The 18955-nt window shown below is 45.7% G+C and overlaps 1 protein-coding gene and 1 non-coding gene across 3 annotated transcripts; one reads left to right on the top strand and one right to left on the bottom strand.

The window, feature by feature from the left end:
* Window positions 1–7422: 7422 nt before the first annotated feature.
* RPL26L1 (ribosomal protein L26 like 1) lies at window positions 7423–13720 on the bottom strand. Of its 2 annotated transcripts, none has more exons than XM_068990607.1 (4): window positions 13704–13720; window positions 13132–13308; window positions 8357–8497; window positions 7423–7640 (listed from the first exon to the last, which is right to left on the bottom strand). In XM_068990607.1, exons 2-4 carry the CDS (start codon window positions 13297–13299, stop codon window positions 7512–7514), a joined length of 438 nt encoding a protein of 145 aa, XP_068846708.1. In that variant the 5' UTR covers window positions 13300–13308; window positions 13704–13720; the 3' UTR covers window positions 7423–7511. The 2 variants fall into 2 exon arrangements, with proteins under 2 accessions (XP_068846708.1, XP_068846709.1); XM_068990608.1 differs by lacking the exon at window positions 13704–13720 and adding an exon at window positions 13468–13498.
* A 368-nt stretch (window positions 13721–14088) lies between these two features.
* On the top strand, window positions 14089–14196 carry LOC138094749 (U6 spliceosomal RNA). Its single transcript, XR_011146264.1, has one exon. It is a non-coding gene; the product is annotated as a U6 spliceosomal RNA (small nuclear RNA).
* Window positions 14197–18955: the final 4759 nt, after the last annotated feature.

Genomic DNA, 18955 nt, shown 5'->3' with positions numbered 1-18955 from the left:
CCCCGCGTCCCCACGTGACCGCGCGCGGGACTCCGCCCCGTCCTCCGCTGGGAGACCGCCCGGCTGTTGCTGTGTAAAACACTCTGGAGCCCCAGAGCTAGAGATGTGTCACCAGGGGCTCAGCAAAGTTTTCAGATAAGAAGGTGGGCCTTATAAGAAAAGTGTAGTTATTTACAGCCTTATCTTCTTATGCAACAAGCATATATAGAGAACTTCATCGTAAGTTTCTGTTCAGAATTCTGTGTGGTAGCCACTGGGTCATGAGCTTTAAGTGCTTGAGTTTCGTTTTGAACACCTCACGACAGCCTATGACGCCGTTTAATTATTATCCCCACTTTGCAGGTGAAGAAACTGAGGCCCAGGAAGGAGGTTAAGGATCTTGCTCAGGGTCATATAGCTAAGTAGCAAAACCAAGATTTAACCTTTGTTGGTGTGATTTTCAAGGCCAGTGCTCTTAACTACTGCCGTACTGAATGACGTGGACTGTGCCAGGTTTGGAGGCTTACAGGAATCAGACACACCTACCCACAGGGAGTTCACAGGCTGGTGAAAAGACGGACTTTGAGCAGGCCACTGAATGCAGTGTGAAGGTAGGTTGGACCACTGTGCATGACTTTTCCACCCCAAGCCAGTCTTGAGCTGAGCCTTGAAAGAGGAGTAGGGATTAGCCAGGGTAGTAAGAAGAAGGTAACAAGGAATTTCTGATGCTTGCTAAGGATTTGCACACATGTTCAGTGTATATGGGGCTTCTTTGGTGGCTCAGAGGTTAAAGCATCTGCCTACAATGCTAGAGATCTGGGTTCAATCCCTGAGTCGGGAAGATCCCCTGGAGAAGGAAATGGCAGTTCACTCCAGTATTCATGCCCGGAGAATCCCGAGGACAGAGAAGCCTGGTGCGCTACAGTCCACGGGTGGCAAAGAGTCGGACACGACTGAGCAACTTCACTTTCACTTTCAGTGTATGTGACAACCTTGTAACAGGAGGAACGTAATTCTCAGAGAAGTTGATAGAGCTTTCAGGCAAAAGCAAAATGGAAAGCAAATCTAAACCAACCCAGTGTGCTTTACCTTGGACCATGATTGCCCTGTGATAGTCACATTTCCCTCCCTTGAATTACCTCCTGATTTCTTTCCTCATGCAGCTAGAATGAATTCTTGGATTAAATGGGAAGTTGGACCAAAGATCTGTGACATCTCTTCAAACATGATTTCAAACCTTTACCTGAAGGACCAGGTAGGAAACTAGTTGGTCTCCTGTGTGCTCATCCTGCCCCTTCCCAACAACTCGGTCTCAGCAGAAATTCTGTTGTTCTTAAGTTCCATTCCGGGCACCACCTTCACAAGACCTGTTTCATTCTGTTAATGCATGTCTTGTGGCCTTGTACTTGTTTGTGTGTAGAAATCAACCAACCCTTAGTAGAGGGCAAACTCCTTGAGAATGGGCGCTGTTCACCTGATCTGTCTTCCTTAGAAGCATTTGATGCCTAGAATGTGCTCAATAAACATATATACAACTGCAGTGAATAATTAAGAAAGGGTGACATCAGCCAGAACTGAATTAGAGAAAAAAGCTTGGTCTTTCTTCCCATTTCTTTTTTAAAAAGCTTATTTCTCATTGTGGCATACAAATATACATAACATGAAACATACCTTCTTAACCATTGTTAAGTGTACAGTCCGGTGGTGTTAAGTATCTTCACATGGTTGTGCACCAGATCTCCAGAACTATTTTATACCCACTAAACAAGTCCCCATTCTTCCCTTCCCTGGTTCCTGGCAAGCATCCTTCTACTTGTTTCTGTAAGTTTGACTACTCAAGATACCTGATGTAAGTAAAATCATAGAACATTCGTCTTTTTGTGACTGGCTTATGTATCACTGAGCATGATGTCCTTGAGATTCATCCATGTGGTAGCACATATCAGAATTTCCATCCTTCTTAAGGCTGAATAATATTCCACTGTATGTACATACCACATTTGGTTTTTCCGTTCATCCGCGATTGGATAGTTGGGTTGCTTCCACTTTTTTGGCTATTGTAAAAAATCTCCCCCTTTCTTAGATTAGTGCAGTATTTTCTTTTAAGTTGATCTTGGTAAGTCTACCTTTTGCCTTGCCTTCTTAGCAGCCTCTCTGAGAAGCAGATGTCAGGAGCACAGGCATGTAGCTGTTCAGACACTGGTTCTGTTCAGACACTGGGCTGAAATCTGTTTCAGCCGCTGTGAAAGAGAAAACACTTTAATCTGGGTATATATATATATGTGGGCTAGTATTGGCCAATAGCTCCCTCTATCAGTCAGTCTGTCAAAAACCTTTTATCACACATTCCAAGTGAAAGCTGTGGAGAAGGCCAAGCTAGGGTTCAGTGACCCTCCAAATGAAGAAATATTCTCTGGTTTCAGGTCTCCTGCAAGAAAAAAATGAGACTTTGGGTAGCACGGTCCCAGGACTGCTGGAGAGTCCTAGAGACTCCCCCAGTGGGTCGGCCAGGTCCTCTCTTTTCTAACCACCAATCTAGGTGACGCTGAATTTGACACTGAATTTTCTTCTTTGCTTCACCAAGAACACCATTGCAACAGGTTGATTGCAGAAGCATTATAAGAATCCATTTGTTTTCTACTAAGCTGGACATAAAGGAACTGTGCACAATGTCACTCTTCTGGCCACTTTTTTTTGGTTTTGTTTTGGAAAAGGTAGTTATTTTCTATAAAAACATTAACATGTTTTGGGTTTATTATTATTTTTTAAATGAATTAAAATCTTACAATGTTAATGTCTAACATGGTGAATTATTTTGATAGATGTAATCCACATAGTAAAGGTCTTTGGGTGGGTCCTCGGTAACTTTTATTTATTTTTGGCTGGGTCTCTGTTGTTGCAAGTGGGCTTTCTCCAGCTGAAGGAAGTAAGTGGGAGCCACTCTCCAGTAGCGGTGTGCGGCCTTCTCAGAGCACTGGCTTCTCTTTCGCGGAGCATGGGCTTTAGGGTGCGTGGGCTTCATTCAGTAGCTCTGGAGCTTGGGCTTAGTTGCTTTGCAGCTTGTGGAATCTTCCTGGACCACGGATTGAACCCGTGTCCTCTGCATTGGCAGGGATTCCCAACCACTGGACCACCAGGGAAATTGCTCAGTAATTTTTAAATTAGAGGAAAAGTCTCAGAGGCAACTTCAATAGGATAGAGTAAACAAGAGTGGACCGAAACATTACAGTGCAAACCCCAAGGAGCTCCTAAACAGGAACACGGGGTTACAAAGCTACAGTCGTAAAGACCCTTCCCAAGTTGATTGAGAAGGTTGGAAGTTAGTGGAGAAGCGGAAACTCGAGCATAATTTACTGCTGTTTACTCCGCTCATGTATAGGGAGTGTACTGTGGGCCGACACCACTGATTATGGCAGCTACCAGGTTTTGACGGCCACTCGTCAGTCATTAAACAAGGTGCTCTGAATTACCTGTCTCACTGAGTGCTCACAACACCTAAGTAGGTGTTATTAAATTCTCTCTACATATTAAGAAAGAGAGGCTCAGATTTGTAACTTGCTCAAAGTCTAGCTGTTTTAAGAGATAAAACTGGGATCTGTATGTAAGTCTTTGTAGCTCCCTCTTCTATCTCAAATAGTAAATCACCAAAAGAAAAAACCCCCTTAAATCATACACTACTTTAAAAGATAGAGACATCTAACACATAAGATGAGACCTTTGAAAACCTGTTGCAGAATTAGCTGCCCTCATATTAGGGATAGGCTAGGATGTGGTTGATTTAGTTATTTCTGATGGACAAATAATATTTTACTTATATTGATGCGTATTTGTATTGTAATTATGGTGTTCAGGAAATAAATCAACCTCATATCGCTAATTAAATTTGGATGACCTGCCATTCTCATGAAGACTTATTCATGGACCAGACTTTAGTAAAAACCCAATCATGTATGTATGTATGGAATATTTCTAGAAGGATACGGAAGACTGGAAACAGTGACTGCTTCTTGGGAGAACTGAGTGACTAAGAGTCAGTGGGACAAGGAGACTGACTTTTCACTGTATACCTTTTGTACCTTTCATGTTGTAATGTGTATGCATGTGTGCATGCTAAGTCGCTTCAGTTGTGTCCAACTTTTTGCGACCCTATAGACTGTAGCCTGCCACTCTCCTCTGTTCAGTTTTTTTTTTTTCTTTAAAAGAAAAAAACTAATTAAAAAGAACAATGAACAAAGACCCAAGCCATTACCAGATTGGAACTGCTCAGCTCTATAGTCTATAACATCAGCAGAGTACAGAGGACTCTTGGTTAGTAAAGCTCTGCCTGGTTCCCAGATCTGATTACTTCCTTGCTTACCCAACTCACATGGAAAGCCCTGTAGCTGAACACCTCAGACCCCAGTGCACTGTGAAAGCAGACACTTGGAAGGAGTTGTCTGAAGTGTGAAAGTTTGGAGTTTTTCCAAAATAACACAGGGGACTCACGTAAGTGGACACCTGCAAATTTGATGAAAAGGTCAGTAGGAAACTACTTAATTCAAACTCATTCCAGGAAACATGCTAAACCCCCCTCCCCAGCCGGAACCTTGATAAGCAGGCTTGATAATGCCAGGCCTATCCAGCTGGCATTCTACAGTCCCAAGTTCCTCCAGCAGCCCAAGCACAATACTGCTGCCTTTAAACCCTCCCGCTTCGGTCAAGAACCAGCATTTATCCAAACTCCCTGGAGAAAAACTTTTCCAGCATTTATCCAGACTCTCTGGAGAAAAACTTTTCCCTCTATTCCTGCAGACAAACCCACTGCAGTCTCCTCAGAAAGACAGTAGCTATCACTTGCTGAGTTCTCTATGCTCTACACACAGTATCTCAAGTATTAAGTCTTGACGACTCTATTTGGTAGGTACTCATTTCATCTCCATTTTATAGATAACCATACAGGCCCAGAGAGGTTAGGCCATTTGCCCAGAGTCACACAGCTAGGAGATGACAGAGCAGGGATTAGCTCTCAGTTGATGCCGAATTCCTGCTCTTGATCATGCACTATTATTCACATGACTGATGATAAGAAGTCTGGTGTGATTTGGGGGAGATTACAGTTCTCAAAACTCTTATGTATCACTTGAACACGGTGCTGAAAAGAAACCAAATCTGATTCCTAGGAAATAATCATCATTTAAGTATAATGGTGAGAGTAATGGTTGGAGCCTAGGGCCCAGACCAGGAATCAGAAGATATTATCTTACTATAAATTTAACCTAGTTTGAAATCTTTTATTCAGATTTGGGGGCCTAAAACGTGTTATCAAGAGTGAAGACAAAAATTAAAGAAACAAACTCCAGCCCTTACTGGTTGACCTACTCATCATGCCTGCTAGACACACAGCTCAATGCGCTGATACAGTCGCCATGTTTTGGGCACCTACTATATTTTATGTTCTGTGATTTGTAGACTCCTGATCCACCATTTCCCAAATTTACCTAGTCATCAGTATCATACAAGGGCCATGTGAAGAGGTCTGAAGAGGCCTCTCTCTTCAGACCTACTGCATCACAGAATCTCCAGGCAAGGAGGCAGAGACTGTTAGCAAGCACCCACATTGACTCCTAAAATCAGTGGGGTCTGGTGGACTGCTACTTTAATTTTCAGTCTTGAAGATCAGTGTTTCTGGCTTCTTACATAAAATAGGGAAACAGGCTCATAAAAAGGGCTGACCAAAGACCAGAACAGGACTTGATTCAAGATTCCTCTGACTCCAGAGCTGGTATCATTCTGCTCACTCTTAACGCTGCAGTCAGAACATGCATATGGAGTTCTGTGGTTTGTGATCTTATCAATCTTCTGTGAAAAATCATTACTTGAGTGCAAGGTGAATGTTAGAATTGGAAATACTGAATAATAATAGCAATATTAGAATTTATACACTCATACTTTCGAAGTGTGCTCAGTAATAATAGCCCATTTGATCCTGGCATTTTAGTTCGGCATTTTCCTTGAGACAGGAAGGCAGTGCAAGTATTATCTTCTTTTGGCTCTGACAGTAAAGAATCTGCCTGCAACACAGGAGACCTGGATTTGATCCCTGGGTGGGAGGGTCCCCTGGAGAAGGGAATGGCTACCCACTGTATTCTTGCCTGGAGAATTCCATGGACAGAGGAACCTGGCAGGCGACAGTCCATGGGGTCACAGAGTTGGACACAACTGAGCGACTGACATCTTCTACTGAGAAAATGGAAGCTGAGATGAGCAGCTTGCTCGAAGGCCTCTGACCACCTGCTGGCAGAGCCGCGATTGGCACCTGACGGCTGGTGACAGTGCTCTTCCCACTGCAGCACTGTTGCTGCAAACAGATGCTTCTGTCCCATACGTCTGAGCTCTCATCAGACTCTAACAAAGGGTTGCTAAGAGGAGAGGGAGGAACACCAGAGCGGGCTGATGCAGGAGGTGAATGTCCTTTGATGCGCCGAGGCCTGGGTTCAAATCCTAGCTCTGTCTCTTATGCTCTCTGGGGTTTGGGCAGTTAACCTAAACTCATTTTCTTCAGCAGTGAAAATGGAAAATAATGGAATGTGATAAGAAACATCAGTGTCAGATAAACCCTGTGTTACTAGAGAACCACAAAAGGCTGTTTGATGCATTAATCAATAGATTGTTTACCACAGGGGCAAGGGAGGATTTTAGATGTGGCTCTGAAGCTAATCTTAAGGAATGACTAGAAGTTAGATTGGAGTCCATTGAGCACAGGAAGAGTCCCCTGTCTCCACACACTGATGCTGCTCAGCTGAGGGCCTCACGCAGCCAGATGAAGCAAAAGGTCTGGATTTCTCTGTGCTCTCATTACGTTTTATATGTTGGAAATTAATTTTTAAAGTTATGAAAATAGGACAAAAAAAAAAAAACAAACCTGTGAACCAAGTCAAGTCTTGCCTGTAGGCCATCAGTTTTCTGAACCATCTTTAGGAGGTGGTATTTCAGACTTGGGCCGGGCAGCCGGGTCCAGCAGCTGCACGTCCCTGGGTTGGTTAGGGTATGGAGAGGAAGCTGGCCAGAGGGCAGTGTGGCGGCCAGGGTGGGAGTGCTGAGCGGCGCTGCTCTCAGTGGGGCCTTGTGCCTGCCAGGCACAGGCTGACGTCCGTCGAGCGGGGCAGATCTCTGCATCAGGAACCAGAGCCCTGTCCTGTCCACCCCGTCAGCATGGGGGTCTAAGCAGGAGCAGGGCTGTCTTAGTCTCACAGCTGCTACTGTGCTGCTCTCTTTAGATTAAAAGTATGAAAGACTCCCAATGGGGAACTGAGAATTCAGATGGATTTTACCTATAAAGCAATAAATACCATTCGGAACAAGAAAACATTTCCAATTTTTATTCATAAAATTATTAATCAAAACAGAAGTGGATTTACAGAACCACATAAATAATAATAACAAAACAGGAAGGAAATAAAATACTCGAGAGAGAGACATCTTGAAAAGTTTTAAAGGCCTACATGCCAGGTAAAAAACCTACAGATAAACCATGGTTGTGCAACAGGGTATATTCATTCCTGCATTTTCTCAATAAGTTCCTCCTTATATTTTCCTTTTTCTTTCCCAACCTGTCGCGATTTGGCTTTGCGTTCAAGAATTTTTTTCCGATCTTTGTCCAGTTTTAGCCTGGTGATGACCACCTGTTAGGATGAGAAAACAAATAGATCTTGATTCCTTTTTTAAGGGGAAAGGACTTAACAGCATAATTATCTCACACAGCAGGTCTTCCCTCAATGATAGCAGCTTGAGTTCCTTCTTCTGCTACCCAGTCTCCAACCCCTAACTCCTGTGGGTCTAGGGACCATTTATGTAGTTAAGTGATACAAAGACTGAAGATTATACTACCAACACGGATGGTTTGTCTGTCATCCCTTGGCTGGCAAAATACATTGTTTTTAAAAATACTGCATTCCCACCAGCTACTGGGCGATACAGAGGTCACACAGATGAGTGAGACCCAACCATTCTGCCCTTAAAGGATCTGAAACTCTGGAAGAGAGGCTCTACAGCGTATAAGCTGGGAGTTTAAGAGAGGAACGGTCAATTCCACTAGCTGGGAGTGAGGGCTGAAGGAAGAGGTGTTCTCTCTAGTCCCTCTGCACACTCCCTCGTGGGGGAATCATGCCTGCAACACTCTTGCTACCAGCTTGCAGATGGGCCATCACCAAGGGTGACAGAACACACAAAAAAATCTGGATCCTTGATGCTACCACTAGCCAGTGAACCAACCAAGCCTGCCTGACCTCCCTCTAAAGTCCTTATCACATCTGCCTGTGTGGGCAATACTGATGCCCAACAACTCCAGCAGGAATGCTGGGCTACGCAGCGACTGCCACCGTGTGGCCCCGGGCCATACCTTGCTGGGGTGAATGCCCACGTGGACAGTTGTGCCATTAGCCTTCTCACGCTGTACCCGTTCAATGTAGATGACGTATTTCTTTCTATACACCTGGACTACCTTGCCAATTTGCTGACCTTTGTAGTGTCCTCGAACCACCTAAGAGAAAATACAAAAGTGAATTCTCCTCATTTCTAATGCTTGAATATCACAGTAAGGAAACTAATGATCGGAAACATACAGGCTAACAATGAAACTTTTTGCACAAAAAAACAGATTAATCTTGGCAGTCAAAATCAGCCTTTTTTTTTCTGGTATAAATCTTCTCTTTGTTATTCTAAGTCAGGTGGAGGTTCTTCACCTGGATTTTTTCCTTCTCTTACCTGAACAAAACATTCCTTGAAGTAGGCTGGTCATCACACAACTAGTCCTGAGAATAAAACTAACACAACATTGTAAATCAACTACACTTCAATTTAAAAAGAAAGAAAAAAATTATATTGAGATTCTCATGCAGCTACCTAAAGCCCATGTTTTCAAAAAACAATTTATGACCTAGGGAAATTTTCAAGATATGACCTTTAGAGAAAAAAGAATACAAAGCTAAACACAATACAGTCTGAATCTTGTGTGTACATGCTTCATACATCTGGTATACACAAGATGGAAATATATCCCAGTGTTGATAATGGTGGCCATTAGACAGGAAGTAGAATTCTTAATTTATATTAGTCCACCTTTCAAGATTTCTACAGTTAATACAAATATTTTATCATCAGAAAAAAAGTAGATTAAACACTAGACCCAGTGAGGAAGGAGATGGGAAAAGACTCAGTCAATGGACGGAGAGGTGAGGGACGAGGCGAGGACGACATCCAGAGTCCAGCTGCGCACCTGGTTGTATAGGCATGCCTTTCCCAGAGGCGTGGAATGGGGAGATTCCATACACGGGGAAAGCCAACTGGGCCGGCAACAAAGACGTGAGAGTCATCCACAGACATGGCAACTCAAAGCCTGAGTTTACGCAGGGAACTGCTGGTATGAGACAAGGGCAGAATGTAGAAACCTAAGAAAAGCCAACATTTTGGAAGGGTTTACAAGAGACTGAAGCGGCCTGAAAGAATGGGAAACCAGGGAGTTTCCCTGGTGGCTCAGGGGTACAGAATCCAACTGGCAATGCAAGAGACGCAGGTTCAATCCCTGACTTGGGAAGATCCCACAGGCCACAGGCCATTAAGCCTGCCTGCCGCAACTATGGCGCCTGTAGGCCACAACTACTGAAGCCGCTGCACCTGGCGCCCCTGCCCTGCAACAGGAGAAGCCAGCACAGTGAGGCCCGCCTACTGAGAGCAGCTCCCGCTCGCCACAACTGGGGAAAGCCCACATGGCAGTGAAGACCCAGAGCAGCCACAGATAAACAAATAAAAGGGAAACCAGGGAACCTGGCGTTACAGCAGCGATGAGGTCAGATGCTGAGGAATGGTCAACAACAGAAGGATTGAGTAACAGGTGACAACAAGCTGGTCACTGGTGGTCGTGGCTACAGTGCTTTCGGTGGAGCAGCAGGATGAAAGTTGTGTATGGTAAGGCCATGAATTCACCGGAGGTGGAAAGATGAAGATGAAAAACGCCTGGCCCAAGAAGCCTGGATCTGAAGAGGATCGGAAAGAGGACATGTGCTCTATGGGGATGTGAAGTTAAGGGATAATTTTTTATTATTTAAGAAGGGGAAACATTAATGTATTTAAATGAACAAGTATGGAGGAAAAGGTACAGGAAGCTGTAGAGAAAGGAGATAGTGGATAGAAGGATCTGAAGAGGGGAGAAGAGAGTGGTGGATGTGTCATTCAGTGGCAGAGGGAGAGCTTCAGATAGAAACGGGGTTTATAACAGGAGAGAATGAAGACAGGAGGGGTGGAAATGCAGGTATTAAGCCAGAGGGTGTGAGGCCAGGACTCTGGAAGTTCCTGGATGATAGTTTTAATTCCCTCTGTAAAGTAGGAGGAAGACTCAACTACTCAGAGAAAGAGGCAGGTGAGACTCAGAAGATACCAAGAGAGAAAAGCCACTTTTAACAAACCTAATTGGACTATTTTACTTTCCTGGCTGGAGACGTGCTTACCCCAAATGACCTCTAAAGTTAAGAGACCTATATTCCGGGCCTGGACACTCATTTTCTATATTATTCTTTATTATTTTACCTGAGTTTCATTGTCTTCATATCTAAAAAGGAAACAGTTCATGCCTCCTTTTCCTTATGTCACGTTCCAATTCCATCCAGTCAATCGTTTTCATCCATTTAATAAATATTGATTGTGCCCCTGCTGTGTGCCAGGCTCTGCACTGAGGTCAGAAAAGTTCTCTGGCCTCAGGGAGCTTGGTCTGATGAACAGTAAGGAGTTAACAGGTAAACATACAAATATATGATCCATGAACAGGGCACATGGGAAGACACTGAAATGGTAAGACCTGCAAAATGAGGAGTGAGGTAAAGGGGAGAAGAGCACTCCAGGCAGAGGGAGCATTCTGGACAAAGACCCAGAGCATTCTAAGGAGCTGAAAAGATGTGTCTGATGTACAGTGCAAGTGGGGGGCTTATAAAATGAGATGGGGTTGGAGAATTAGGCCTGGACTGGATCACTGGAGCCTTATCAATGATTTAGATGTAAACTTAGCACATCAAGCACCATTGATAGGTTTCAAGTAGGCTCTGATTTGCAAATAATTTGTCTGTAGAGAATGGATTAGGGTTAACAGTGGAAGCTGAAGATGCTTTGAACTAAAATGGAAATATAAAGAAGTGTCAGATTTAAGACTTATTTTGAACGTAATATCAACAAGACACAGTGACAGAAGAGAGGGGTTAGGGAAAGTTAAGAATAACTTAAAGGGTTATGGTATACACAGGTGGGGAGATAGAAGCATCACTTACTGAGGTGTGAAAGATGGGAGGAGACTCAGATTTTAGAGGCAGTGGCAATGTCAGGATCTCACGCATAAGAAGCTTGAGATGTCTGTGAGATATCCAAATAAAGACGTTCAGCAGGCAGTTAGATCTTAGGTCTGTGGTCAGAAACGTGGTTATAAAGGATATAAAGGAGGAAGGTGTTAGCCTAGAGCAGATATTTAAAACTCTAGGTATACGTGTTACCACCTAGGTAGACAAGGTAGGCCAGCCAATGGAAGAGCAGGTGCAGGCCCTGACAAACTCTAGTGTTTAGGGATCAGACAGAGGAGAACTAGCCAGCAATGGAGGCTGAGACGTTGGAAGTAAACTGTGAGCTTGAAGTGTCACAGAAGCTAAAAAGAGAGACGATTTCAAGAAGTAAGGTGATGCCACCCATGCCAAATGCTGCTGAAAAGTCAGACGAAGATGGGACCATTGAATTTAGTCATAAAGAGGTTTTTGGTGGTCTCAGCCAAAAGCAGTTTCTATAAAAGAAAGAATCCAGGTTTTCCAGGTCTCACAAAACTGGAGAATTTGACAACTGAAGAGCCTGCATATCCCTAACTGGCACCTACAGGTGTTCCTGTGCATCCCTGACTGGCACCTACAGGCGCTTGCAATCCCCCATTCTAGAGCATGTCTGAGGGACTTCCCTGGAGGTCCAAGGGTTAAGACTTCACCTTCTAATGCAGAGGGTGCGGGTTCAATCCTTGGTCGGGGAGCTAAGCTCCCACATGCCTTGTGGCCAAAAAAACAAAACATAAACTACAGCATGTCTGATGGGAAGGTTCCAGAAGAGAAGAGGCTGCACTGTACTTCCAAATTATTTTTTCCACTCTATTCCTGTCACATTCTCAACCTAACTTCTCTCCTGCTTCCGACCTTTTCCTCCTCAAACCTTCCAAGTCCCAGTCCCTTACAGATACACCAGATTCCTTACTTCATTCTCTAAAATAATGGTTCTCAATTGGGGGAGGTTGTCAGGGGTGAATTTTGCTCCCCAGGGACAATACCTGGAAAAACTGATAGTTCTGCTTATCCTAACTGTGAGAAGGTGCTACTGGCATCTAGTGGGGAGAAGCCAGGGATGCTGCTAAACATCGTACAGTGCACAGGAGAGCTCATCACAGCGAAGAATTACCCAGCCCAAGAAGTCAACAGTGCGGAGGTCAGGAAACCCTTTCTCAAATGTGAGCCCTATTGCAACAGGGACCCTGTGGATGATGTTCACCACTAGAGTTCTAGGGAATGGTGCCTGGTCTGGTAAATACTCAATATATATTTCTTCAAGGTGTGACTATAGCTCTGATCTATCTTACCTTCACTTCCCTTCCCTACTAAACATTCTAAACTCCAGTCAGAAAACAGACAGCTTATACTTTCTCAAAATTTCACGCCTCTGATTTGCTTCCCCATTCTCCCTGCCAAATCCAGCACCATCAAATGTTCAGCTTCCACTAAACCGAATGATGCCAAAACCTTACTCTTATTCCAACACCTTTCCCTGCAAAGATCCAACACACTTCCCCGGAGCAGTGTCTGGGAACTAGCAACCTCTGGACTAAAAAATAAAGCACAGTTTTGCTTGGCTGGCAAAGCAAAGCAAAACTTCTCAAATTATTATTATTAAAGAATTGAGTTGGAATGTTCTAAGTTAAGCTGGGCAGGCGTGCTCTGGTGACTCTGGGCCCCAACTCCCATCACCTGCAGGGTCACATCATCTGCCCCGGTCCTGAGGGCGTGTGAGTCTCTTGACTCCTCCACGTCCAAGCACTGTCGACACTTTCGGCGAAGGCGGCGCCCGAGCGCCACGCAGGTGGGTAACTAGGGCCCGGGAGACAAGTACCTGGACCTCGTCGTCCTTGCGGATGGGCATGGAGCGGACGTTGTACTTCTGTCGCAGCTCCTTGGAGAGCGGAGACGACATGATTTTCCTGCGCACGTGGGAGGGGGCATTGAAGTGACGCTTGCGGTTTTTGCTGCGGTCCGAGGTGACGAAGGGGTTGAACTTCATCGTGTTCGTCTGCAAATAGAGGAAAGGGTAGGAGCGGCTCGGTGGGGTACCAGGGCTTTCTCTCCATCCGGGACACTTCGCTCCATCCCCGCCCAGGGGTTCTAGGGAGGTGGCCTCGGAAGGAGACTGAAGGAGGAAAACGAAGGATATGAAAGGTCTGGGTATTACACAGAGCAAGACGAGCGTGGAGGGCGCATGCTGAACTAAATTAAACGGGCGTCGGGAGGGGGCGGCACTGGGGCCTTGAGGCTGAGGGACGAGGGCTCTGACTGCGAAAGAATGCACAGTTGGGGGTCACGCGGAGAGATCTCTGGGGAGGCGGCAAGACCCCCGGGCAGGAAGGATTGAGTCCAGTGGGGCGGAGGGCTTCGTAGCCGGATAATTCACCGGATCCACTCACTTACCGAGCGACCGCCGAGTTCAGACGGTGCGCGCGTAGGGACGGAAGTGAGGATTCCTTGCTGCGCAAGCGCAGAAAGAAAACAATGCTCCATTCCCATCAGAACGAAACTGAATAGCGCCCCCTGAGGCTTGGGGTGGGATCGCAGTGGCTCGTTTCCAGGGATCCTGGGTGGCTAGGCGGCTCTGCGGATCACGCCCGGAACCCACTGACTTGGTGCCGCCGGGGAGAAAGGGCAGATTTGTAGGGCTTGCAATAAAGCCTTGTTGATGTTCTCTTTATGTGTGTGTTGGTCGCTCAGTCGTGTCTTAATCTTTGTGACCCCATGGGCCGTAGCCTACCAGGCTCCTCTGTCCGTGGGGATTCTCCAGGCAAGAATACAGGAATGAGTGCTCGCTTCGGAAGCACATATACTAAAAATTGGAACGATACAGAGAAGATTAGCATGGTCCCTGCCCAAGGATGACACGCAAATTCGTGAAGCGTTCCATATTTTTGATGATTGGGAGAATGGCATTGAAACATGTATACTATCATGTAAGAAACAAATCGCCAGTCTATGTTCGATACAGGATACAGGATGCTTGGGGCTGGTGCACGGGGATGATCCAGAGAGATGATATGGGGTGGGAGGTGGGAGGGGGGTTCAGGATTGGGAACTCATGTACACCCGTGGCTGATTCATGTCAATGTATGGCAAAACCAATGCAGTATTGTAAAGCAAAAAAAAAAAAAAGAATAATACAGGAATGAGTTGCCACGCCTTTCTCCAAGGGATCTTCCCGACCCAGGGATCGAACCTGGGTCTTCCGCATTGCGGGCAGATTTTGTATAGTGTGAGCAACCATGGAAGCCACCTGTTCTTTTTAAAGGAACATTATTAATAGTCCCTTTCCCACTCAAAACTCTTTGCCCCGTTACCCTCCTCAGAGGTTGTTTAGGCAAATGATCGGGGTGATTAAACAACGTGGTGCTTTAAATGCAATTGGCTGACTTGCTTCTTCACAATCACTGAGAAGTCTGTTCAAAATGCAAATTTTCATGTTCCGCTACAGCCCTACAAAATCAGACAGTATTAGGTTGGCGTCAGGGGCTCTGAATTTAGAGTAAGCACTCCCCCTCACCAAAGACTTTGAGGTGCACCAATGTTTGAGGGACATTACAAACCAACCATTTGTCTTTTGCAAAACGTCCCCCAGTCTTTTAGAAAAGCTGGGGTTGTAGAATGACACATGAACTCAAGTGGCTCTTCAAGTTGCTGAACCTTGGGGAGATGCCCCCATGTTTCTGAGCCTGTTTGCTGCTGCTGCTGCTGCTGCTAAGTTACTTCAGTAGTGTCCGACTGTGTGACCCCACAGACGGCAGCCAACCAGGCTCCCCCGTCCCTGGGATTCTGCAGGCAAGAACACTGGAGTGGGTTGCCATTTCCTTCTCCAATGCACAAAAGTGAAAAGTGAAAGTCAAGTCACCCAGTCGTGTCCAACTCTTTGCGACCCCATGGACTGCAGCCTACCAGGCTCCTCCATCCATTGGATTTTCCAGGCAAGAGTACTGGAGTGAGGTGCCATTGCCTTCTCGGTCTGAGCCTGTTTACTTATCTGTGAAATGGGGATGATCTAAAGTAGATGACTCGTTGAATTGTTATGAAGACTAAGTGTGTTAATCTGGTTTCCTGTGTTTAGAACAGTGTCTGGCACATAGCACTCAATTACAACCAGCTAGTATTCCTAAGGGCTTCCCAGGTAGCTCAGTGGTAAAATAATCTGCCTGCCAATACAGGGGATGTGGTTTGATCCCTGGGTCAGGAAGATTCCCCTGGAGGAAATGGCAACCCACTCTAGTATTTTGCCTGGAGAATTCACTGGACAAAAGAGCCTGGTGGGCTACAGTCCATGGGGTCGCGAAGAGTTGGACATGACTGAGCATGCAGGCAGAGAGATTATTCCTAGAGAGCAGAGGCCTCTTTGTGGGCCTTGTTCCACAATAGCCCTAAGGGCAGGCCACACCAGAATCAGACTTTTGCCATTGACTCCCAAAGACGCAAACTGTAAGCTTTCTGTGTTTGATCTAAACAGTTGCAGTGCACTCGTGCCAACTGAAGCTGTGCTTGGTCTCCCTTTTTAAATTCTTTAAGTCTTTAAAAACTTGGTAGCACAGCCAGGATTCTTCGGACTAGCGATCCGGCGGGTTTGGAGCCATTGCCCTGCCCGACTCACCCTGGGCCCGCCCACCCCCTGCCCACCCCCTGCCCACCCCTGCCCACCCCTGCCCACCTTGTCCATGCCTCACCCCACCTGGTCGTGCCAGAGCTCCTCCTTCCACTTCCGGTAGACAGACAGACAGACAGACAGACATGATTATGTGTAGTGTTGGAGGTGTCTGTGGTAATCATGATGCAATATGTAGGTATATCAGGTTAACACAGTACGTCTTAAATTCAGAATGTTATAGTTCAATTATATCTCAATAAAGCTGGGAGTAAAAAGGAAGTCACTTCCTATGGGCAAGGTGGGAGCAAAGGCCCTTTCCAGTGTTCATCAGACACAAGCTCCCAAGAAGTTGCTCATTCATACATCCATCCATTCACTTGCTCACTGGCCCCTTCTTGGCTCATTCATTATTTCCCTATCACATTCACTCATTTACCCACACATGCATCCATTTGCTCATTCATTTGCCATGTATGTGGTACCTCCATGGAGGCACAGGTTTAGGGCTAGAGCAGAGATATGGGAAGGAGTGAAATCTGGTCCCTGCTCCCAAGGAGAGCAGGGCCTCACTGGTGAGGGGCAACCACGTGAGGGTAGATCGTTACAGCCCAGGATTATCAGGATATATTCACTATCAACCGGAGAGGAGAGCCATTTCTTCATCCCCACCCTCTGCCCTCTGCTTTAGTCATGTCTGACTTTTTTCAACCCCATGGACTGTAGCCCACCAGGCTTCCCTGTCCAAGAGATTTCCCAGGCAAGAATACTGAAGTGGGTTGCCATTTCCTCCTCCAGGGGCTCTTCCCCACCCAGGGATCGAACTGGCTTCTCATATGTCTCTTGCATTGGCCAGTAGCGCCACCTGGGAAGCCTCTGCCTCCTACGGCTCAAAAGAATTAAGGGACATCACTAGATAAAATGACAACAGACTGAGGCTCTGCCATTCTAATAGGATCTAATAGATTTAATAGATAGAGGGTTACTGTCCTGCCACATGCCTACCTTGGAAACAGGCACAGAGACTGGCATAAAGCCGCAGGATCTAGCATAGTGCCCAGCTCAGAGGGAACACCAGGGGAACATTTTCGTGCCTCCACAGCAGAGAGTAACGTGGTGGGGACGTGTGAGAGCCCTGGATTCTGACTGCCTGGGTTGGGATCTCCACCACTTACTGGCCCGGGAGCTTTGGGTGACATATTTAGCCTCTTGGTCACTCACTTTCCTCATCTGTCAAATGGGAATAGTAAGAGTCCCCACCTCATGAGTCTGGTGTCAGGATTCCGTGAATCTTTAGCACAATGTCTGGCACAAAGTAAGCACTTAACACATGGGAGAAATAATTTGCGCTTTTTTTTTGCCACTTTATGTGGCTCATGGGATTGTAGTTCCCTGACAAAGGATCAATTCAGGCCTTCAGCAGTTAAAGTGTGGAGTCTTAACCACTGCACTGCCAGGAAATACCAAGAAATTATTATTTCTTAAATGAGTGAATTATTACAGCTTGTTGTATTAGGTTGAGCATTTACTGTCAGACATTGTGCTTTATAAACATTACCTTATTTAATCTAGTAGACAATCCTTTAAAGTGTCCCTTTTACAAGTGAGGGAGCATGATTCACTATCAGATACCTAATCATTATTGCTATCTTGCAGCCAATAAGATAATGAGAATATCCACTGTTACTAACATAGGAAGGTGTCTATTACATGAGGAAAAAAGCAAACTACAAAATAATGTTAACAGCATGATTCCATTTTGTTTATGGAAGAATATCACAAAAGTATTAAAAATGATGATCCCTGATTAGTGAGTGGGATTATGGGTGACTTTATTTTTAATCCTACTTTCATTTACTCTTGATCTTAACAAAATGTATTGGGTTATAGTTTATTTACAATGTTGTGTTAGTTTCAGGTATAATGGGTGACTTTAATTTTCCTTTTTTCCCTTTTTGCTCTTTTCTGCTTTTCCTCCAGTGGGGCTATGAGCATGTATTATTATCTGTGTAAATAAAATCATGTTGTAAGGGTTTAAAATTTTTGCTGAAGAAGATCCCCCTATGGGATTTCCCTGGTGATCCAGTAGCTAAGACTCCATGCTCCCAATGCAGGAGGCCTGGGTTCCATCTTTGATCAGAGAACTAGATCCCACATGCTGTACCTAAAGGATCGAAGATCTAGTGTGCTACAGCTGAGATCCACCACTGCCAAATAACAGTTCTAATACAAACTATTAAAAAAAACAAACAAACAAACTCAAGTCCCCCAGTGTTCAACTCAACTTTCCTTTGCAGGCTGTTTAAAAGGGAGAAAACCGAAGACCAAAAGGGCCCTCCCCGCCCTCAATTCCCAGCCCCTCTTTAGGGGGAGGAGTCAGTTTACTCTTTCGACAGGGATTGTGGGTAGAAAGGCGGAGCCGCACAATCCCCCATAACCCTGGAGGCGCGCGAGCCTGGGTCTGAATGCCAGCTTCACCACGTGCTAGCGTGTGCCCTAGATGAATTACTAAGTTCAGTGTCCTCCTTTACCAAGGAGGCAGCTGCCACCTTGCAGGGCTGCTGTGAGGATTAAGAAAGACAAGGCCTGAACCATTGGTAGCTATAAGAGTGGAGGTAAAAATTACTCATTTTGGTCAGAATACAGTGGATGACCTCATCACACAGAACTGACAGAGGACAACTGCTGGGAGGGGCGGGGCAGGGGAGTGCCTTGGGTGAAAGTTCTCCACACAGGCCCCTCACATTGGCTTCTATCTGCTGGAGCGGCTAAGGAACCAGCTTCTTAAGAAGGGATCAGGCTTGCCAGTGGCCTGCCATTTGTTTTGGGCGAGAACCAAAAGCAAGCTTGTGACGTTTAGCTGTAGAACCTAACTGCACAGCTGCCACTTCTAAGCCCCACGGCTACAGCCTACTTCTCCCCAAGCTTCCCAGCACCACCCCGCCCCCAAGCAGCATGAGCTCAGCATGTGAGCTCACGTGAGCTCCTCACTGAAGCGCCTCTGCGGCTTCGCCTCTACTGCAGCTGCAACACCTCCCCAGGAGAAACC

This window comes from Capricornis sumatraensis, chromosome 18 (genome assembly GCF_032405125.1).
Source record: "Capricornis sumatraensis isolate serow.1 chromosome 18, serow.2, whole genome shotgun sequence".
NCBI lineage: Eukaryota > Metazoa > Chordata > Mammalia > Artiodactyla > Bovidae > Capricornis > Capricornis sumatraensis.
Note: the sequence above shows the minus strand (reverse complement) of the source record. Positions and strands in the feature narration are given on the sequence as shown.